The sequence below is a fragment of the Culex quinquefasciatus genome, chromosome 3 (genome assembly GCF_015732765.1).
Source record: "Culex quinquefasciatus strain JHB chromosome 3, VPISU_Cqui_1.0_pri_paternal, whole genome shotgun sequence".
Lineage (NCBI taxonomy): Eukaryota > Metazoa > Arthropoda > Insecta > Diptera > Culicidae > Culex > Culex quinquefasciatus.
In genome coordinates, this window is record NC_051863.1 from 113,993,730 (window position 1) to 114,017,182 (window position 23,453).

At 41.8% G+C, this 23,453-nt stretch overlaps 1 protein-coding gene across 1 annotated transcript in view; it reads right to left on the bottom strand.

The window, feature by feature from the left end:
* Positions 1-2,831: 2,831 nt before the first annotated feature.
* The window catches only part of LOC6041966 (protein sprouty), a 35,715-nt gene continuing 15,093 nt past the window's right edge, over positions 2,832-23,453 (bottom strand). The window contains exon 2 of the mRNA XM_038258849.1: positions 2,832-10,836. Coding sequence (XP_038114777.1) covers positions 9,061-10,743 — 1,683 coding nt within the window. The 5' untranslated portion in view covers positions 10,744-10,836 and the 3' untranslated portion in view covers positions 2,832-9,060. The remainder of the gene's footprint in view (positions 10,837-23,453) is intronic.

Below are 23,453 nucleotides of genomic sequence, written 5' to 3' on the forward strand. Positions count from 1 at the left end.
TTCATTCAATTAAAAATCAGAAAAAATTGTATAAAAAACAATGTATGTTAATATGATCTCTATGAGCATTGCCATATATTCTGTACACAATTCCATCTATGAATGTCATACGATAACTCAATGGAAATCTTAATTGACGGCTTTGTCAAATTTCCCCTCCCAGTCATAAGAAAATCTTATGAAATCCGAATAAAATCCTGATGTCGAAAGGTCATAAGACGTTCTTATGGATTTTGCCAGTACTTTTTTCTGAGTGTATCTCCAGGGAACTTGTCACACTTTGACAGGGGATTGGTGAAAGATTTTCAGAAAGTTACCTTCGATACCCGAGGCAGCAGCCATATTTAATTACACACATGCGGCACAAAACGGCACCCCGTCCGTTCCGTGGTGGCCTGGTAGGATCTAAAAATATTCTCGCGGAAAGTTCCACACCGAGAATCTTGATATTTTCCGCGGACTTTAACACGAAACGGACCGGCGAAAAGTAGTCGCAGGAACTTAAAGGGGTGTGGGTGAGAGGAGGGGGGATGGAGTCGCATGGTGTGGCAAATTTACGATTGATATTGGGAAATGCAAAATGTTGTTACGTGTTATTTTCTATGGTTTGATATAAATTAATTGGAAATTTAAACCATCTAACATCGAAACTAAACTCAAGCAACTCCTGGCAAGCCAGCTCAGTCGACTTTTGAATCTGTTTTCCACAACCAGCTTCATCTTTAACTCCCAAACGAAAACGAAACGAAAATTTCATTCCAAACATATGTGCGCTCATTAGAAGACGACGACGATGACAATTATGACGCGAGAGGATGTGTCGATGTGTGTTGGAGCCGAGCAACGCATCATGTGGAACGACCATAAGTTGATAACCTTTTCCGGCTTCTCCGCTGGTGCCGCTGGATGACCTCGTTTGAACAAATTATGCTGCTCGATGTTGTGATGTTTTGAAACTATGTCGTGGTGATTTGATTCTGTTCGCTGTTTTTTATTTAATTTGAAAAAATATAAATTATAAATGTTTGAATATACACTTTTAGTAAACCTATCTACACAGTGTTGTAAAACTATGCATTATTTTTTAGTCTCGTCCATCAAGAACATTTTTTGTTTTCGTCCGAAATCATGTAGCACGTGGCAGGTATTTTTTTTTAAATTACAATTACTAATCTACAAAATATCTTCACAGTAGACGGTTCCTGCGATAAGTTTTTTTAAACACATGTTGATATCGAGCCAAACATTTTATTAGGGCACAAAACAAAAACGTAAACATTCACTATTCCATTAATTAGTACACTCCCTACATGCCCTCCAAGAATCAGATTGAAAACAAACAATTTCCTATTGAAAAAATCAAAAACACAAAAGGGCACATAACCATGTTCACTGCAAACAAGTTCAAATGTGCCCTTTTATTTTTCGTTAGGTTCTTGTACTTGAGGAACTTTTTGTGTTATAAAGTGCACTTTTCATACATTCTTAACACTAATTCACTTCAAAAAAAAGTTTGGTTTACTTTTCACCATGGATTTCTGCAGAGAAAAACCACGTCAAAAAACAATATTTAATACGGTCCCACGGCTGCTGCTCAGTAAACTTTTGAAGAATTTTTATGTTTCACATACCTTATCTACACTAATCACAAAACTTCACCAATAATCAAAATTTCTACTGAATTCCTCATTATTTCTAACTAAACAAAAGGGCCCGTAAACATCATTCAAAACAACAATCCGGTGACAGCGCTTTAGTGCCCTTTCAGCTCTCTTCGAAATTGTTTAGAAAGGGCCCATTATGAACAATAGTTGGAAAGTTAAAAGGGCCCAATAACGATTTTTTTTTAAATTATGAGTTTTATTGCGAAAATAAACAAAAATTAAGAAGCATTTCAGCAGAGTTGAGGATAATGATGTGTTTTATCGTTTCATCAGTAAAAATAACATCAGTCAAGTTTCTTTTTTAAATAGGAATTGAAACAAGTTGTCCACTTTTTGCAAGCGATTTTCTCGAATCGCGATTTTTGGTTTTGTGCCCTAATGAAATGATTGGCTCGATATATCAACTTTCAAATGTTTTGTTTTTGATTTGATCCTTAGGATTGATGGCTTAGGATCACGCATTCCTAGGCTCTTTCCGAAAAAGAACATTGACTGGAACTTGACAATAATTAATTTTTATTTTAATTTATTCATTTTAATTATCCAGGTTGACAACTGGGTAGTTGATTCAACCAAGGGGTTGGAAACTCTTAGAGCTATAATTATTATGTTAACCAGTATATCAAAATATATGTTAGTATACTTATTATTTCCTTTACATATCTCCAGTATACTTACCAATATACTGAGAGTATCTTAATATACTAACAGTTTATTGTTTTTCGGTTAGTATACTAACAAGTATACTGGAATATCGTTAGTATACTAAGTATTCCTAAGTAATATTAGAGTTTCCAGCCCCTTGGATTCAACCTGCTACAGTACTTGTTCGGTAACTGGGATGAGAACGTATCCCAGTTAGGGCACATGCTGATTCCCGTTTATAATCAATACTCACCAATACATTATTTCTCATCAATCAAGGTAGACAACAACGACGTTAAGACAAATCAGAGCAGTATACACCAAAAATGAGGGAATTTCGGAAAAGTGCGCACAGAAAAGTCAGGTGTTTTAAATTGGTCGTATTGTTATTATTTTTAACATTAGATAATAATTATAATTTTCCAAAGAAGAAATAATATAAGTATGTACAGAAATTTACACAGATTTACTCATACTTCCCTTCAGTAGTTTTGTTGTTTTTATTTTATTTTCCTCTGTTAGTTTTCCTTTCCATTTTCAACGGCCCTGCACTCACACATACTCTACCGAAAAACATAATAAATTTAATCTTCATTCTTGTTTTCTCTTATATTCAAAGGTGCCTTTTTCTTCTGTTGTTGTTGCCCATATCTTTGTTTTCTTTAGTAACATTTACTCTCCGTTTTTCAATGCGCCGGATTTGGCCTAATAACATTTTTAGAGGGGGGTGGTTTTGAGTGTTTGGTTTTTTGGTTGGTTAACTGATTACATTGACATTGTTGTTTTTTTTTTGCGGGTATATTCTGTATGCATGTGTGGGTTTGTTTTTTTTAACAGAAGAATGAAAATAGTGCTCAAAACCGAGGAGTATGGGAGTATTGCATTTTTGTTTAATTATTATTATTTCTCCATTGTTTAATGTTCAACAGTTATACAGCTTTTGTTTTGATTTGACTGACGAGACGTGTATTAGAGGCTTTTGTGTTAGGAATTCGAATATATTTGACATCGTCCATGTTTGTTTGTTTTATTTCAACCATTTATTAAAAAAATAACAGCTTAGGTACAGTTGACAATGTAATGATTCCATTTTTATTATATATCATATAGCGCATGTTTTGTTTCTCTTTAATTAGTTTTTTTCTTTAACTTTTATTTCATATGTTGTATTAATGCTGATAAGATTCTATATGTGCTTTCTTTTGCTGTCGGACATCGAGATTTTGGACATTTTTTTTGTTTGTTTTGCGTGTTGCTGTAAAGATTAGCTTCATTTTGCCTAACGGTGTAATTTAGAATTTTATTTTCTCTCTAGATTTCTCTTCGTAAATTTAGTCAAAACAACGTTTCTTCCTCGAAAATCAAACCGAAAGAGTTGCAGATTTAACCTGCCGTGGGGGAGGGTAAACACACTAGTTTTATTTTATTTTCCACTTCGCATCAATTAAGTTGGTTTCTTCCTGTGCTGGGTTTTGTGTTATTTTTGTTTTTTCTTCTTCAAGTTACTTGCTTTTTTGTTTGAATATTATATACTTCGGTTTTCATCACCTTAAAAGAACGCTTCATTCATCTCTTTCAGTTTTATTTTATTTTCCTGCTACTTTATAATGCACGACTAGATAATACTGGAAATTAAATCCTACACGAAATCATTTCAGTTTTACTTCCTTTTTTGCTTCAGCTTACTTTCTCGTAACTTCGTCTATACGGTTTTGTTTTTGTTCCTAAATAAAGAAAAAAAAATACAATCTTGCGCAACGTTCTTTTTGAGAAAAAAAACAAGGAAAAGAAGAGAAAAAATGCGAGGAAAATCTTAACTTTTCTTAATCCACATGGACGAGCGTACAAAACGTCATAAGTTTCGGGGTTTTAATTTATGTTTTTTTTTAGTTTTTAGTTTTCTCCCTAGCAAATATATTTCATTAAGGCAATTAATCGGATGTTTCCCTATTCTGTCTTAGTTTTTTCTTCTTCATTAAACTTTTAGTAACTTTTGATGATATACAAAATATATAGATTTTATCCAATTGTCCAAAAGATATTTCGCTACTTAAAAATTCTGGTGTATCAATTTCTTTTAAGGATTTCATCTTGTTTTTAGGTACTGCATTTTCGCTTTTACTAGTGTTTAGGTTGTTTATTTTTGCTCGTTGCAGCGATTCCGCAGGTTCGGTTGGGAACGTTCGGGGTGGCAGAGTCGAATCTTGTTGAGAATTTTTCGTTCTCGTTTTCCCCGTCCATCGCACGACTCACGATGACACAAGCGCTTTTTTTCTCGAATTTAAATTTAGCACGAAAAATTACAACATCCGCTTTATTTTCATCAAACTTAAATAGAAGTTTATGAATGAATTTTATTTATAAAAAAAAGACGAGCGGAATAACGAAAAAAACATCTCGACACACACACACGCATACATCAGCAGCACACCAGAGTGGTCCATTTCGGATCGGTTGGTGGATGCTGTGAGCAGTGAGCGGATGCGGGCATGAACGAACGAAATTCTCATTCGGCGGTTTTGAAAAACAGCGCGACTTGAGATGCACCCTTGGCGATCAAGGTTCGTTTGTTTCATTGCGCAGTTTTTTTTTGACAAAATTGGCAAAATTTATAAGAAACAGCAAGGTTTGCTGAACTTCAGCACACTAAGCCAACATTGTTAATTTGATTTAAATTGACGAAATTTCAAATCAACAACACAAAATAAAGCAAAATTTCAGCTAAACTCAGCAATAAATGTTCATTTTGCTAAATTTCTGTAAAACTCAGCAAAAACTCCTTGCATTCATGCAACTTCACTACACCAAGGGTTACGCCGGCAAGTACGACGCAAAACGTTCCGGCGGCTGCGCAACCATCGATATTGGTTGGCACCTGCGCGCATGGCCAAATAGTCTCACGCTCGCGACGAGTTTTGGCCGCCGTCGCCGCCGCGCGTTCGCCCACGAGTGAAATTTGATGAATGAAAATGGCAGTCGTTTCCTGTTTTCAAAAACCCCTCCTGGTGCTGCTGCTGGCTGTGCGTTTCGAAGGAGGAAATCTCCAACGATAAATGTTCTACTTGAGTTGAGATTTCCTTCGGGTCGTCGTTCTCCAGCCAGTGTGTGCGCGCGCGTACATCTCTGACAGTTCTAGAAACTAGAAGATTGCGTGCGCGGGACAGGCCCTGAATTACGTCACGGCCTTGGCTCAGGATGCCGTCCCGACGAACCAAGGTATCAAATTCCAATAAAGAAAAGAGGAAAACACAATTTCCCTTTCAAAAACCCTTGGAGAACGTAGGTTTCTGTGTGTGTGTGTGTGGGGAGGAACATAATCCAACATATCCCGGTTTCGGGGTTGGCATTGTTCGGGGAATGCAGCAGCTGAACAGATGGTCGCTTCTTCTTCCCTTCCCAACAGCAGGGCACACACACAGAAGAAGAAACAAGGCTTGAAAGGTCGATCCGAGGAGTACCAAAAAGGATCAACGCAAGTTACACCATCAGGAGGATCTTTGTTGAGCTTCCTGGAAGCGACGGCAACAGCTTGTGGCGGTCCCGGAGTGATTCCACCTTCAGCACAGGTTTTTGGTGTAATTTTTGATTCATCGGTCTCAACGCTAAAAGGCGAATTCTAAGCAGACGCCTTTGCCACGAAAAGTTAAATCTTCAACGTCGATATCAATATCTACGTCAACGGCATAATCTTGAAACATGGTACGCGAATGTCAAAATTAGTCTATGGTTTAGGCCTCTAAAAACTTTAAGGCGCCTTTATCAAATAGGCGAAGTTCAGAATCTAACCTACCTAGAATCCTGCATTCAAACCAAAACTGTTAACGAATTTTGGAATCAGTGTTGAAACACTGAAGGCGCCTTGATAATCTTTAAGCGCCAACTAAAATTGTTCGCCTTTGAAAAAAGCGCCTTCTGCGACAATATCCACCCTCAACCCCAATCAAAACGATTCTATCATCCAAAATAGCAGCGCATCTAGCCTATTTTCCGCCCTCGTCAGCGCAATTGCCCGTAGAAGAAGCTTGAATTACAACTGCTCCCGCCTCAAACGGTTGACGTGCAGGGCCGCGCAGGGCGCCTTACAACGACGACGACCAATCGAACTCGCCCCTATCTGTGTTATTTGTGTTCCCGGGTGCTGTCCATATAGGTTATCACTTTCGAAAATAAATAAAATTCGCAGACGACCGCGCGCGTAGACACTCTCGCGCACTATTCGCGCCTTAGCAAAACAAGAGATGAAGAAGAAGGCGCAAAAACCTCGTGTGGATCGATCCGGCGGATCCAGTTTCGCAAGGGCAGCATAAATCGCGCGGGGCCACATGCTGGAAGTGGCGGTGGCCACATCACAATCGATTCAATTATGGTCGTCGCCTTCGCCCGACTTTGCTGGTGAATGCACCACTTTAATCAGCGCTTTTATCAATTTAAATAACAATGAACTGATTTTTTTTCGCTTCTTCTTCTTCTTCGGGCTATATTTACTTGTGAGTTGTGTGGCGGCTGCTAAAAGTACATTCACACTCGGGGTGGCGGCTGATTGGAAACGTGATGATTTCTGCACATATTTTGCATGCCGTGAGCAGAATTGATACGTGCGTTACGAGAAGTTGATTCGGCAGCCCCCCCGAACTTGGGACCCTGCCCCTCTCGCGGAGTTCGCTGCAACGATTGCGGCCAAAGTTGGGCGTTTCCTGATCGATGGAAGGCGCCTTGGTTTGTTGAAGATCTATGTAACTTTGTCGAAGATTGCAACTTGATTTGACAAAGTAAGGAACACTTCTTTGAAATTTGGGACATTTTTTCCGGGGTCAAACGAGCCTTTCACTATGTTTTCAGTCTGGCTTGATTTAGATCGTATGTTGCTAAAAATGCGATACTCAAATTGCCAATTGACCACGAGAAATGAGTGCCCCTCAAAAGAACCGCTTCTAACATTGTGCTGTGACGTCGAATCGAGTTGCCATCTTCCCAAAGTTATTCTGTCAACGTTTCACCGACCGCAAGCTACCTTCCAGCAATTTTGGAAAATCCCAACATTTGATCCAGTCTCTCAGTTTTAGATTTCCACGTTTTGCTCCATGATTTTCTCGAGAAAATAAAGCAATCCATACAGCTCGTACCGGATAATGCTGATTTGTTTTCTTTCTTGCGTTTTCTTTTCCTTTCCTTCCTGCGCGCGCGATAAATATTTACACAAAGCACACATACGCTTGCTCGCTCGCTCGCTCACATTCACATTCGTGCATCTTTTCACTCACTCGCCGAGACACGTGGAGCCCACAGTTGAATGTGCTCCCCGTCGAACAAAAAAAATATATATTACACATTTTTCAGTGGTTCCTTCGTGTGTGTGTGTATTTTTAAATATAAATATGCTTATGATTTTTCCCTTCATTTTTCAGCTTCTCCTACTTCCTGTGTGTTTGTGTGGTTTATATACATCTCGCGTACAATTGCATACACATATTTTTTGTTGTTTTGTTAAGAAAAATAGTTTCTCCCTTTTCTCGGTTTGCCTGATGTAGGGGGGTTGTCTACATTAAATTAGTCATTTGGATAAATATGTATAGATATTTACAGGGTTTTCCTCGGTCATACCACCTCGATTTCTTCATTTGTTTGTCCTAATTGTTTTACCTTAATCACCTACCTACTCTCGCGACCCTCGACCCCAACAGAATGTCTCGTTTTGCCCCATTTGCTTCGCGGATCGATATTTTTAAAATATCGAGCACAAACAGTCGTTCCACCTGCCCAACACCTCCTCCCTCGCGGGCGCACAGGCAAATAAATTACTCTCGTTCGTTCGCGCGCAACTCTTGAAAAAAAAAAAACATCCTAACTAAGTTTGTCCCTAACACTTTTCTTTCGACTACGCGCGCGCTCAAATCGTTTTACACTCGCTCTCTCTCTCTCGTTAAAATATACTCGAATCTCTCTGGAAAATTGAGAGATTCCCCGCACCTCCTCCCCACCCACCCCACTTATCGTTTGAACAGTTAGAATAAATTAGCGTTTCCGGTTTTCTCCGTCTTGGCGGCGCAATCTGCTCGAAATGGTTCACGCACTTGCAGAACCTTGCTCTCCGTCAGAATCGCGGTTCTGTACTTTTCGCGTGCGATTCGTTCTCGCGTTTCGCGATAAGACAGAGACTTCTGCAAGTGCGTGAAGCCCAATGTTGTGTTCGTTTGACAACCTGAAGGGGTAGATCCGCACTAGGTTTGACAGCTGTCAAGCGTCTCTCTGACGGTGATCCCCCCCTTCAAATTGCCCAAACAAACACAACATAACCTAACAGTGTGCGTGCGTGTGCACGTGTGTGTGTGTGTGGTAGATTGATAGAAATAGCAATAGAATAGTCGACTTGTCGCGATATTGGTTAATCCTCCGTTTCCTCCCTCTTTTCCTCTTTTTGCGTTTGTTTTCATACGAAAAAATAATTATTATTTATATCAAAAAAACATAACTCAATAATAGTCTGCAGTCTTTGGTTAAATTATAATTAAAACAGTTCTCCCCTCCCCGTTCCAATTCGATCTCGCCGATCTCATTTCTATCGAATCCCACGTGTGTGTGTGTTTGTGTTACCCGCGCCGAGTTTATGATTATTGTTGTTGTTGTTAGACCCTACGACACGCACACGACGCACTCCTCCTCCTCCGCTCCTATTGTTTACCGTTGCACGATGACGTCTGCCAGCGGGCGGCTATTTTTTGTTGGGTCCGCCCGCTCACAGATACAGCATATATCAGTACTCTGGGCTGGAGTCGAGCAGCCGCTTCTCGGGCGTAAGATCGCTATGATGGTGGTGGTGGTGGTGGTGACTGCTGTGGTGGTGGTGTTTCGCCTTGATGCCAAAGACGGGGCTGGTGCCGGTGACGGCGGAGAACTTGGCGTGGTCCGGTCCGGTCGTGCCGTTGGCACTTTGGCCGGGGCCTCCGCCGCCGAGGATGCTTCCGGCGAGACTGCCGGCTCCGTTCTGCAGCTGGCAGCGGCAACCGTGTCGGGAATGTTTAGCGTAGCATTTCGCACAGACGGCCACACAGCCCCGCATGGGCCAGTAGCACCAGAGGCAGGGCAGACCGAGGGACAGCGCGCCCAGCAGGCCCCACCGCGTCGTTCGCTTGTGCGGCAGACACGAGCAGGGATCTTCGGCGCAGGATATCGTGTCGCTTTCGCGCTCCATCTCGTGGTCCTTCGAGCAGTGGTAGTACAGGGCCTTGACGACGCACAGACAGGACGCGTAGTCGATGATGGTCTCCGCGCTGCACAGACAGCTGTTGTCGCAGAGCCACCGCGAGGGCAGCTGCCGCGACCGCTGGCACTCCTCGCAGCGACACTTTTTACAGTGCGGACAGGTGATGGAGTTAAGTAGATCACCGTTCGTCGACGGGTGCAGCTCGATGCAGTCCAGCTCGTGCAGGCCTGTCGCCGTCGCCGCCGCATCTTTGCTAAAGGTATGGTTCGATACTGGTTGTTTGGTAATTGGCAATGTTGCTGACTGTATCGTGGGTGAGCCACCCGCGGACAACGGCGTCGCAGCCGCCACCGCCGCCGCCCCCACCGTCCTGTGCTGCTGTCCCAGCGGTAATTGATTTGGCCTAGTGTTGATCGTATTATTGTTAAAGTTCCTACCGCTGCCGTGCAGCGTCGTCGGCATCGCCGTCGATCCGATTGGCTTGCCCGTTGTACTACTACTGTTACTGCTAGGTGAATGCGGCGATACTGATGATAGCTGTCGACTCGTTGGATCTTCACCTTGTGGCGCTGCCACCGCCGACCCGGGGGTCGCCGCGGATCGCGGCACCCGGTTCGATGACGGTGGCGATAGCCGGCTGTTGCTGAACGGCGTGTCGACATACTCGTTCGTAAGCCTTTCGTTCTCGGGTCGCGGCGCAGCCAGCGTGACCGGGGATGTGGCGGCGGGCGGCAGGCTCGTCTCCAAGCTCGGAGGACCCAAAATGTTGCTGTTACTACTGCTCACCGCGACGGAGAGCGACGGTAGCGCTGCCGGTGGACGTCGTCGCGAGAAGGTACTTGCTGGCTGTACTAGACTATGACTACTGCTATTGTTATGACTACTAGGAAGAAGGTGCTGCTGGTGGTGGTGGTGTTGGCTTCGGGTGTGCAGCGGCGTCAGCGGCACAATCTGCGGGGGCAACGGCGGTGGAATTGATGAACTGATATTGCTGCTGCTTCGGGGCGCAGCCGGCGTCGTCGTTGTCGTCGTACTACTACTGGAAGAGCTTAGATTCCTAGGTTTTGGTGACAGTTGCGGCGGTACGTTGCTGAGACTTCGGTTCGCGGTCGAGGTCGTATCGGCGGCGGAGCTCATTATGGCCGGCTCGGGAGCCCGGGGACGATGAACACGGGGCAGAGACTTGGGGGGCCGAGGAGGCGCCAAAGGATCGCCGCCATTTCTGCGATCCATGTAGCTCTCTCGATGCGGCTAGCGTCTTCGCTGCGTCTGCGTCTGCTTCAGCCGGGGTCCACCAAGATCCGTCATCGTTGTTTTAATCGCCTTCTGTGGAGGAGATTGAGAAAAAGGAGATCATTAGATGTTTTATCAAAAAATAAGGTAACGTTTGCTAAACTCATCAAGAATTTAAAAATTAACTCTGAACTGCAGAGTAGAGTAGATTGAAAAAAAAAGTCTTTATTCAATGACTTGACTTCTACAATTGACAGCTTTACAAATGTGTTGCAGGATTACGATACGAAATTCTAAAAAGACCTATATCGATGTATTCTTAGCTGAAAATAATTTATGTGGCTTCACTGATTAACGCAGATTACTAGTTTGCAATTTAGTAAGCTTAGCTAGTACACATTTTATTTAAAGTTTTTGTTACTCGGTTTTCCAGGTTGATAGGGTGCAAAAACTAATTAAAGTTTCAAGCCCGTTTTTTATAAATTATGACGCAAAAACTATCACTAAATGCACACTGAAGCTGCTCTTATACAGGATGTCGTTATCAAATAAAATTACTATTACTATCATTAGTAGATACTCCACTTAAGAATGCATCGGTCATTGTTGAACTGGTTTGTCTTCAAATTTACATTTCAAGGATCTCTAGCAACACCAGTGTCAAATTTCTTCACATAAAAAGACATTCTCAGGACTAAGTAAAGAATTCAAAAATGTTTGTAAACTCCACGATCGTCCCATATCCCGGTTCCTGTGGCTGACAATGGAGGCAACACTCCAAGAAACACGCAAACTGACCTGTCCCCACGCGTTCAATAACGACATCAACCGAAACCCACGGCAGCCGGTGACGAACTGAGGAGGAAGAGCGTAAAGAGACGAGAAGTAGGAGGAAGCAGAGATGAGGTAATCCCGAAGGCGCAAAAAATAAAGAACGACGGCAGAACTTAATTTCATGTTCGAGGAGCACAAAACTTTGTTTACATACAGCGCCGAAGACCCCGGCCGAGAGCGATTGGAATGAATCGGCAATCGTCGTCGTCGTCGTCGTCGGAGAGTGTCAATGGAAGAAGCAGAATGGACGGACGGACGGGATGAAGGAGGAGAAACCCAGAAATTCTACGAATGTTTAGAATTTTTCTCCCTGCCTCGAGGTTGAGGCTGCTAATTCTTCGCCGTTGTCTCGCGTGTTTTTTTTTCGGGGCTGCTTCTTCGTACGATCACAACAACAACCGGGACCTGATAGCTACAGCCAGCGCGCGCAGAGAACGAACGAACGAGACAGAGAATGGAATGCTGACCGGTCCACACGGTATAGACTACGGCGGCGACGACGACGATCAAGTCGACAGAACGCGCGACTTGCTTGATTACACTGGCGTCAGGGACATTATTGACGGCCCGCACCCCGCGCGTACCCCCGGACGATCATTCAGAGCGTACAGGTTTTGAGTTTGTCGATGCGATTTCAGCGCTGACACACACAACTGGTTTCTGGTTGAGCTTTCAGCGGGATCTCGCGACGACGACGACGACGTTCACGCTCGTCCGGGGTTCAGGAATGCTGGTGGCGACGACGGTGACAGATTCGCCAAGTCACGGCAGACGGACGCACTTTGTATGGATAGGTCTGGTGGTGTAGCTACTTGGGAAGAGGAGCGCTGGAGATGATCTACTTTCGCGCACCAGCCAATGTGACACACATTCGAGGAGGAGTCGATGTGATTCGCGATGAACATCGGTTCCGGAACTGAAGGAATCTTGGCGACTCTTTGTAGTGTTTCAATATTAAGAACACGAGAACTTTTGAATTGAGAAGAAAGCGCACCCAATTTTGTGGTAAAATGGCAGAGATCAACGCCATAAAGAGCATGAGGTGTTCGTAGATCGGATTTTCACGGCAACGACCTTGGTCATCATAATAATTCTTATCAATATCGACTGTCTCCTGTGTAAATCTTAATCAATTGCGTTGCTGAAAATCACTTCAATCAATCGTTTTATTTACATCGATTGAGTTCAAGCCTACATTACTCCGAACCCTCATACCCGGACTCTGAAGTTCATCAAAAGGTTTATCTTGTACGCTCCACCCACATCAGTCCCAATCGTTCCAGTTTCGCACCACGACCTGAGCACGTGTGCCAACTTTGCACGTGGGCCGGCCCGTCAAAGACCGGCTTTGCCTACTCTCAATCCCCCCCAGAGAAGCCCGCGATTTGGTGGGCGTTGGTGGAGCTCTGCCACGTGCCTGTGAGCTTTTTTTTTGTTCGTTCGGGGACATCGTCGATAGAGATCGTAAGAAAAAAAAAGTGGGACGATGCAAAGTGACGCGACGTCGTCAACGTCCTACGAGATTTTGTTTTCTTTTCTGAGACTGCATGAGGTTCGGGAGGAGGAGTACGATTGGACACCTAGAATCCCGAAGAATTCCAAATTTGTTTCTTTTAATAAGTCCTTAAATGTATTTAAAAAAATGTTTTCATAATTGGAAGTAAATTTCAGCATTTTTGGTCTGCAAAAAAACATTATTTTCTTGTACATTCTAATTTTTTAATGACATAATTTGTGAATACATTGCAATGAAATCTTTAATTAATTTTGATAAAACTTTTGTTTGCCTTTTAGAGATGGTTAGTTGACAGTTAAAAAATAAGCATTATTTGAACATTAACAGGGTTATAAAATACATAAAATTGTGTTGTTTTTATCTGAACAGAAAAAAAGATAATTATGAGATCTATAAAACTTTCCAGTTTAAAATCAAGCGAAAGTGAAGAGATATTCCAAAAAATCAACATTAACGTTGCACATCAACCAGAGTCAGAGTTACAGATATTTTAGTGTTTTCGAAACTACGGGAATTATCGATATAATTTTTATTCATCCCCTAAAGTACTGTCTCCTAAGCGATTTACAAAAAAAAATCCTATTTTTACAATCAGATTGTTGCAGGATTGGGTCCGAGTTTTTTTTTGCAATTTTGGAATGAGAAGACAACAACTTCCTTGGGTGCTGTGCACCCTTAAGAAGCTCCGAAGATGGAGCATTAGGAAATTTCAAAAATTAGAAGAGTTTAAGAATCTCCAAAACTTGATAAAAATTAAGAAATAAAAAAAAGAAAAAACTAATAACCTAAAAAATTTCATAAATTTCATAAATTTAAGAAATTTAAGAAATTTAAGAAATTTAAGAAATTTAAGAAATTTAAGAAATTTAAGAAATTTAAGAAATTTAAGAAATTTAAGAAATTTAAGAAATTTAAGAAATTTAAGAAATTTAAGAAATTTAAGAAATTTAAGAAATTTAAGAAATTTAAGAAATTTAAGAAATTTAAGAAATTTAAGAAATTTAAGAAATTTAAGAAATTTAAGAAATTTAAGAAATTTAAGAAATTTAAGAAATTTAAGAAATTTAAGAAATTTAAGAAATTTAAGAAATTTAAGAAATTTAAGAAATTTAAGAAATTTAAAAAAAATTGAGAAATTTAAGATGTAAGAAATTTAAGAAATATAAGGAATTAAAAAAAACAAATTCAACTTTTGAAATCAACCTTTCCCCCATAAAAACAGTAAACAATCACAAAAGATTGCGCGTGGGTGGCTGAACCCAAGCGCGCGTGGTTCTTCGGATTTTCTTTCTTCTTCTTCTCTGTATTGTCCCCCTCCTTGTAAGCGTGTCTGCCCATTCTTTGGGAGATTGACGCGCGCTGCTCCCAGAAGGTCACACGTCACCCAGGTGGGTTATGACACTCGACGGAGTGGCACCTGTCCGGCGCGAGATCAACCCCCGGTACGTTCGAGGGGAGGTGTGGGGGAGGGTCATTCTTATTTTTGCCTGGAGAAAGGGGTAAAAAGAAGGGCCCGAGGAGAGTTCCAGATTTGGGGGGTGGTGGCTATTTTTATCCACGTGTGTGAATGTGAGTTTTCCTTTCGCTGGTGTGGAAACGAGCGGAAAATTTTTCCTCACCTAGCGTGTGGCGGTGTTTTGTGCAAATGGGGTTGGGGAAAGACCGGCAGACACACTCTCACAACGCCAATTCGATTGACGTAGGCCGGCAAAATGGCTTTTCATCGCTGTATTCCTCGCATCTTAAGGGAGGGGGGCAGCACAGATGAGGTGTGCTCTTTGAAGGTATTTTTAAAAATCGTCTCTATTTATAGATGATTCTTTTAGGACATTAATGTTCGGCTCGTTTTTTTCCAACGCTGCTGGCGGAATATGCTTTTTACAAGCTGTCGAGGGAATGTGGAGTGGAGAAACGCGCTAGACGAATGGGATTTTAGATTTCTCTAACGATTGAAATGCCCTCATACGTCTCCATCAAAATTTGTTCGAGTCTAACGATTTCAATGGAGACGAATGGTATTCTGAACATTTTTTTCCAGAAAAAACTCAAAGATTGATCGATTTCACTCTTAACACCTAATTAATAATCCAAATGTTTTTGTTTAGGTAATTGCAAATATTTTTGAATTTGTATATTTCTCCCTCTTTTAAAATTTTCTTCAAAATTAAGTGACAGCTTAAGGCGAAGCCAAATTTTTTTCACTGAAACTCAGTTAAGTTTTACTGAATTTGCATCAACTGAAACTTCAGTAACGATTCAGTAATTTAGATTTTATTGAATTCACAGTTAACTGACATTTGCCACTTTGACAGATAGTCTACTAAAATTCCATTTAAAATTAAAATTAAATAATTATCAAGCATTATTATTATTTTTGATGTTCAATAACAGTTTCCTAAATGTGATTTCAATTGACACTGATTAATTCAAAAATCAGTAGGACATGTACCAGCAAATTTCAATAAAAAGTTTTGCAACATCATTTGTTTATTTAACGGAAATCAGCTAATTGGATGGAAAAAGGACCTTAACCTTAAAGCATTTGGCATAAGAATTGTCTTCAAATAGTAAACAAGTAAAAAGTGTTAATATTTCTAGCAATTTTTGCCCATAAATGCATATTTGTCTGGAAACAACTTTTGGATTGTGGAATTCCCATGTTGAAGTTCTATTTATTATCTTAATTAGAAAAGTGGTCTTATAAAAGCTTTAATAATAAATCTGTTACCCGCACATTTAAAATCACTCCGTTTTCATTAAAACCGAAACTACTTAGATCTGAGTGAAATTCACCAAAATCCATTCCAAATTAGAAATTCCTGATATCCTGAAATGAGGATGCAAATATTCTTAATAATATCCATCTTATATTTTTGTCATGCGTCTTGTTTTTTAAATCTTCAATTGGTTTCATTATTCTGGTCACTTACGATGTTGATACAAGCATACTTTATATGGTTTCTTTCTGCTTTAGAAATGCTTTCTGCTTAAGTCAACACAATTACAGATTTTGGCTTGAATTGTGAAAAAATATGATTATTTATTTATTATATTTTATATATGCTACTGTCACTAGAGCAAATCGGGACTAACTACAGTCTGAAAAGGGACGACACAGTTGAAAACTTTAGTTTTGGAAATTGTTTAAGTATCTTTCTCTGCATAGTTTGCAGTAACAACCATTGCGACACTTATTTGTTTTTTTTCTGAAACAAATCAAATTTTCATTGCGTTTACTTAAAGAGCAGTTAAAGGTCGTGCAGTTTAACAATTCCAAGCATTTTTGAATTTGTTAGTTCGTAAATTGATCTAGAACCGATTCAAAAATGAATTTGATGTTTTATGTCTGTTCTAACTGAAACAAGAGAAAATTATCAAAATATCGTGTTGATACATGGCTTAAAAGCAGTCCCATTTCACCCCAGATTAAGGTACATAAGTTCTTTGATTGTACTTCGATATGGACCGTATTAGTATCACGTGACCTGTTTGAGATTAAACTTGATCCATTTCAAAACGTAAAGGTACACGGTTTCTTTAAACCCCGACTTGATTCCAGAACCGAGCTCAACAACGGGAACACTCCACGTTGAAACTTCTGCGTGCGCTTCTCCTCAGACCCAGCCTGTTGCCAAACCGATCAGTCAGCAGCGCGCAAAAGTACCAAGTCAGAGGTCGACAACCTTGACGGACGGCGGCGGCGGCGGTGTAGTCTCCCCGCCGGACTCACGGTAGTAGCAGGCCCGCAGACCCCGTTCATACGATCCGCCGTGCCCGTCCCCTCGCGGTCCTGCTGCCCTCCTCCTCCTTCGTCTCAAAGGTTGTTTTATTATTTCGTTTGTGTGTTGTGTTTTGTTGTTTTCTTTCTCTTCCTGCTGGTCGCCGCCACGACTTGCTCCACGACCGACTCCTTCGAGCTCGACCTGACGTGGAGAAGAGTGGAAGAAGCAAGCAAAGAAGATGCTTTCTTTCATTCCACGATCATGGCCAGGGACAGGGGGCACGAGGCGCGCACACACACAGTTCGCGGTCGACCTGTTTCTCTCGAAAACCCGGCCACTCGCGGTCGTCGGACGGTCAGGGCGAGGGAGAGAGAGAGTGTAATAACAACCTTTCTGTGTTCCTTCACCAGTTCATGACGATCTTCGTCTTTCTCGCGCGCGCGCCTGCACCCGCCGCCGCCGGGTTGTCATTTGTCCGTTTCGGGGGGGACTCCAACTCCGGATGGGACGGGATGGGACGTGCGCGCGGAGAGATCAGCTTCTGTTGTTACACGTTTGCCCTCGATCGCGCTCTCGGAAGTCCGCGAGGGGGTCGTTGGTGCGGGGTGTTGGGGTAATCTTCCAGCCGTTTCTACACGATGCTGGGTTGCTGTGCGATGTACGACTGGGGACAGGGTTTGAGACTGTTCAAAATTTGCTTGTTTTTGAGGTGGGGGAAAAAGAAACATTTTTTACAATACAAAATTTAAAAGATCAAAAAATTTAGTTTGACATCTTGGGCAACAACAGCAGATCCGCAAAGCCCCATTCCCCCCGATGTAGGGCACTCTGGAGCAACACACGACCAACTCACATGTGCACGCACAGCTGCGTACCAGCTGCGTAGAGAGTGCCCTATACACGTCGGACGTAATTACGAGCGATGATGATCGTCGAGAGAGCGAGATTTCTTTCTTCGGCGATCAGCCAGGGACCACGCGGGATGACAACGTAACACGCAATCCTAGCTCGGCCCCGGGAATCCGCGGGTGCGTGAATCTAATTTAATTTGATGATCGACAGATTTTATCCGATTTGAGAGCCGGAGCTTACGGGTGACCTCGTTGGGATCCCCGGAGGAGGAAGGGGAGGGGTGCGACGGGAGTTGGGTCTATAATTTCTGGGACGCGTCGCGTCCGGAGATCAGGTTGAAACTGATACCTTTTTTCGAGCAGTGGTCGCGAGAGACGATCAAGTTTTGTGTGCGTTCTCCGGTCATGTCCCGAGGGGGTTTCACCGCAGCAACCGCTCGGCGGACGTGGTGAATCAGGTGGTATCGCCCTAGGCCTCCGGGAGGTATCGGATGGCACGGCGACCTACGAACGCCAATGTCAGGAAATTCAACGACAACAGGTTTCGGCGAGGAGGGGCGAACGAGAGAAGACCCACTGCTGGATGTGTCAAGTCGTAAAAAATTAATCCTGTAGCGGTCGTCGTCGTCGGCCAAGTGGTCGGTCGCAGCAGCTGCTGCTGCCGGGCAGAATAGCCACAGGGGGGAAAGTTTCAAGTGTCGTCCCCGTACGGTACCGCTCCTCCTCTGCGTGTGGGTTTTATGACACTTTGTTTCGTGCTCAAATTTACAGCGGCGACCTGCCAAGGGACTCGAGGGCTGAGATGCTTACCTCGGAGATTGCTTCCCGTCCTGGTACAAGTAATCATCATAATTACACACCTCTCGGGATCTCCAGTAGATCCTACGCGTCCCTGGAAGAAGGTCGTAAACAAATAGAGGGGTCCCCTTCACTTCAAGAGACCATCCGGCAAAACAATAGCACTTGAGCGCGAACAATGAGATCAATAGCACCGGGGCCAATTGGCTGATTCGTTCCGAAAGTCCGGTTCGCCAGGCCGCCCAGGGTTTATAGCTGCGCAAAAGGGACCAACTCTAATGCGAAGGTGCCAAAATTTACCTGTACCAAAGCTTATGGCCCCAGGTAGTTCTGTCTCTTCGTTACTTTCCCAACTCTACCCAAAGAGCCGTTGAGGAATTTCCAGAGTTCAAGCTCAATGAAATTCCTCGGAACGACTCGGACGACGAACGAGCGATGTTAGGTGCTTCTTTTATGATCATTACCACGAAGAGATACCAAACTCTGGAATCAAGAATGAAGCATTCATCTGGCTCTCTTTTTTTTGGACTTTTTGTTCGTCCATTCTCAATGGCTGCGTTTTGACCTGGTCGAGGACTTAGCCAAGCGCCCGATAGAGGTATTTTTGGAGTTTTGCAACATGAATTAGTCCAAGCTAGTTTTTTTTTTCTAAATCTAAATCAACTGAAATCACTGAGGCATGATTAAAATATTCTATCAAACTCTCAACAACTTTTGGTGAAAACTCCACTGTTTACATATCAAAACGAACTGATGCTTCGTGTTGATCTTAATATCTTCCCCCCAAGAAAAAAAAAAAACATCCAAAGAAGTGGCTCATCTCACTTCGCCTTTTGTTTATTTATTATTAAATCACGCGATCATCCCGTCGTCGTCGCACGCCATACAAATTTCGTCGTCTGTCTTTAAATCCCACACCAAGACTCAGACATCGAGATGTGTTGTCCACCATGCGCGCGCGAAATCTGCTAAACAAATTAAAAATAAATGAAATATCGCTGACGCCACCCTAATAAGACGCCGTTGACGCGCGCGCGCGCACACTCTCAGACCTGTCCAAATCCAGATCTTCAGGTTACTCTCCCTACCCCGTCTGGTGTGCTACCTGTCCGTGCAGTGAAAATTCGATGGTTTGCCAGCCTTTTGTTTTGTTGGCAAATCAAAACAAACGTTGTCAAACCATCGCAACCCTGCTGTACTCATTATCACCGTCGTCTCCAAAGTTGTTGTGGCTCCGACGCGGACGACGACCGTCGTCGATTATGATTGGAAACCAGTTCTTCTTGTTAGTGCGGCGACGATTCACGACGGGAACCGCTTTCCGTATGACAGTGAGATTGTCGGGGGCACAGTTGTAAAATTTGAGCTTGTTGGGTAAAATCATCATCGAGTTTCAACTTTTACCTCATTTTTTTTTGATGATGATGTGGAAATTTACTTTACTTGATTTCGATTTTATCAATTCTCTTACAGGCAATGATCAACCACTCACTGTCGATCGAATCATCTGAATCGTTGGTCCGAAACGTATCGAGAGTGAATATAAGCCCATATCAGCCAACGAATGGTTGCTCACTGCTCCCCAAATTCTCTATGGATTGAATTGTAAAGTTGTATTTTTTGTGAAATTGATGATGAAATTCTTTTATGAATAGTATGCTCATTGATTTATTTTGGAGTTCATTAGTGGGAGATTACCTAGATACTGCCCTGATCGCATAGATGTCCCATATGCATTTTCATCGTTTTTGAGTTGATGTTGTAGTTTTGTTCAGAATCGTGTGATCTTTCAGAAAAGCCTATAACATCCAGGAGGAAATCCACTTTTTTCGTGAAAACTTAACATGTAGCCTTATGTGTGGGACAAACTTTTCTTGCGTTTTTCTTTGCTTGCTGATTTTGCATATGGGACATTTATGCGAACATGGGCAGTATAACGCATAAAAACTAACATAATCCACCTATGTGGTTGGGGCCTTCCTCACTCATTACCAACATTGGCTGTACACAAATTTCATCTATTTTTTAGATCCAGAATAAAAAAGTACATATCACATAAGTGGCCATATCTCGAGACAGGGTTGCCAGATCTTCAATGTTTTGGACTCGTTGGAAAGTTCTTTCGATTAGCCAACGATGGGTCGGATGATGGACCTGGACATAGTTTACATACATTTAAGTGAGATCCGGATATATGTGAAAACACATTTTTATACATAACTTTTGAACTACTTATCGAAACTTCAATCTGTATAAAACTCGATCTATGGGACCCTACACCAAGTCGAATGTAACAGGTTCGGATCAAATCAATTCAGCCAGTGCCGAGAAACATGGGCTAGTTTGTTTGCTCACATACATACATACACACACACATACACACAGACATTTGTTCAGTTTTCGATTCTGAGTCGATATGTATACATGAAGGTGGGTCTACGACGTTTTTATACAAAGTTCATTTTTAGAGCAGGATTATAGCCTAACCTCAGTGAGGAAGGCAAAACAGAGACCAAATTTTGTTTATACAAACTCTACTTTTCGAACTGTGCACAGCCCGGAGCCACCTTAATGAAGAAAAACCAAAACTATTATATTAATTTAGGGGAGAGTGGGGAGACTTGATCCCCTTTTTTGTATCGCACATAACTCTGTCAATTTCTCACAAAACTATAAACTTTTTGTATGAATTGAAAGCTTAAACATTCAACTATGTTTGGCTGATAAGGGTATTTCATCAGAAAAGCTCTTCGAATCATGCCAAGCGTTTTAAAAAAATATTTTAAACCATCATTTTCAAAATGCATTTTGAAGAAATCTTAAGCAAAATGTTTCTTATTCATCCCAACTTTTAATTTTCTATAAGTTACAGCAATTTCACATTAAACATGTACGTTTGTGTTCAAAATATAAAAAGTTTAGCATGCAAAATATTTAAAAACTTAAAATTTTCTTTTTTAAGATAAAAATTGGGCATGTTTACAAAAGCTGGTAATTTTTGTTTACAATTTTTTTGAAAAATGGCTCAAACTGCAGTAAGTTATGTACAACTATTCTAAAGAAAACTATGTACGAAGACCCAACCCAATTATTTAATCTTGAGGCTGATTCCAGTGACTGTTAAAATGCAGGGATCAAGTCTCCCTAAGCGCACTTTTTTAAACAATTGATTGTAGAAATAGTATGATGATAAATTTAACGTCAAATGCGTAAGGGTTTTGGAGTTGATATGTTTATCAAACAATTCATGCACAAAAAATATTTTTTTGAATAATTTTTGAGTGTTTTCTATACTTATAAAAACAAAGAAAAAAGATCTCATGGGAGTTGTTTGCAGCACTTTTTAGAAAAATGTGTGTAACTTCTTTGTTTTCTACAATGAGTTTTACTTAATTTCGCACAATTTTCTAGATGATGCCTCCGCGTCCTGCCCCACTATCTTCTAGTGGACATTATCGATCAACCTGGTCTCCAGCTGGGTTTGGAGGTAGACCGGATCGGGTTATCACCGGGGGACAGGTGTTGATCACTTTTTTTGGCATGAACGAATGAATACATATTTTAGGCTCGCAAAAATTATTTAGTTTTTCGTTTTCACGTTTGACGATACCAAATTTTACTCATATTTAGCTTGATCACATGAATGAAAATTTTAAAATCCCATTTCTAAAAGGATAAACTAGTCAACATCAGACGGCCAAGAGTAAACTGGTCTCTTGTTTGACTGAGAGAATAATGCCCTCGAATTACCGGAAACGCACACATACACAAAATTCTTTTTATCTCCACAGAGTGTCAAAAAGGGGCTTTTCACTTTAAAAGAATATTCGAGTCGCGATCGATTCTGGTTTTTGGATTTTTTAGTTTGTTTTTTTCAGAGAAAAAGATTTCTCAATAGCATGAGAAGGTACGCTGAGTGTTAAGAATCTGTTAACTTCACCCAAACACTCAGATTTGTTAAAACTCAAACTTTTTCAAATACAAATTATGAGTCAAATATTTGATTTTAGAAATAAAAAAAACACAAATTGTATAAAAAAGTAGGTTCGAATTTGGAACAACTTGAGTGATTACAGACGAAGGTGTAATTCTACCACACTTTCAGCTTATCCCTTCCAAAACCCCTAAAACCACCCCCTCCATAAGCTTCAGGAAGTTCACAAAATCGCATTCCCACGGGTGCGTTCCCGCTAGGCACCCCAGCAGCTAGGCCAGCTGCGAAAACAATCCCCTTCCGGGACGACCCCGAGACAGCTGATACCAAAACGGCGACGAACCTCGCTCGCTGCTCAACCGGCAGGAAACTCCCACGCTGCCACAAAAGACCGGAAGTCGGGTTCCTACCCGGCACCGGAATTCGAATCTTTTGAACGACACACAGCACAAAATAAACAACGAAATATCCTTGCCACACACCCTCACACTCACACGAGGCGAGAGAGAGCGGCCTCAGTGCCCAGAACCTCCCTTTTTCGTGGAAACCGATTCTTTTTCGGTCTCTCCTTCTGTCAGGGTTCTTCGGGCTCTCGCTCTAACCAACCGCAAAAAGGATGTCGTATCGCTTGTGTGTGTGTGTGGGTGTATGTGCCGTTTTAGGCTCGTCGCCAGGATCGGGATGCACTTCCTGCAACATCCCTTGTGTGTGTTTTTCTTTTTTGCGATTCTGATGAATTTGTGCACCTGCGCGGTGTGCAGTTTTGTTGTCCTGGGAGAGCACCGACTTTTGTGTGTGGGATGTTTGCTATAGCGAGTTTTGGAAGTGTGTTGGCGGGAAATGTTGGGCTTTGGAAGAATTTAAATTTCAAATATTTAATTCAAGTGTATAGCTGGCAAGTTTTCCCCTAATTTTATTACAATTTTATTGTTTAATCATAAAAGCAACTTTTAGTTAAATTATGACAGACTTCAAGTAATAGACATTTAGATTTAATGTGATTGCGATCATGAATGACAGTTATTAAAACTTCATAAATATATTGTGTATGGAAA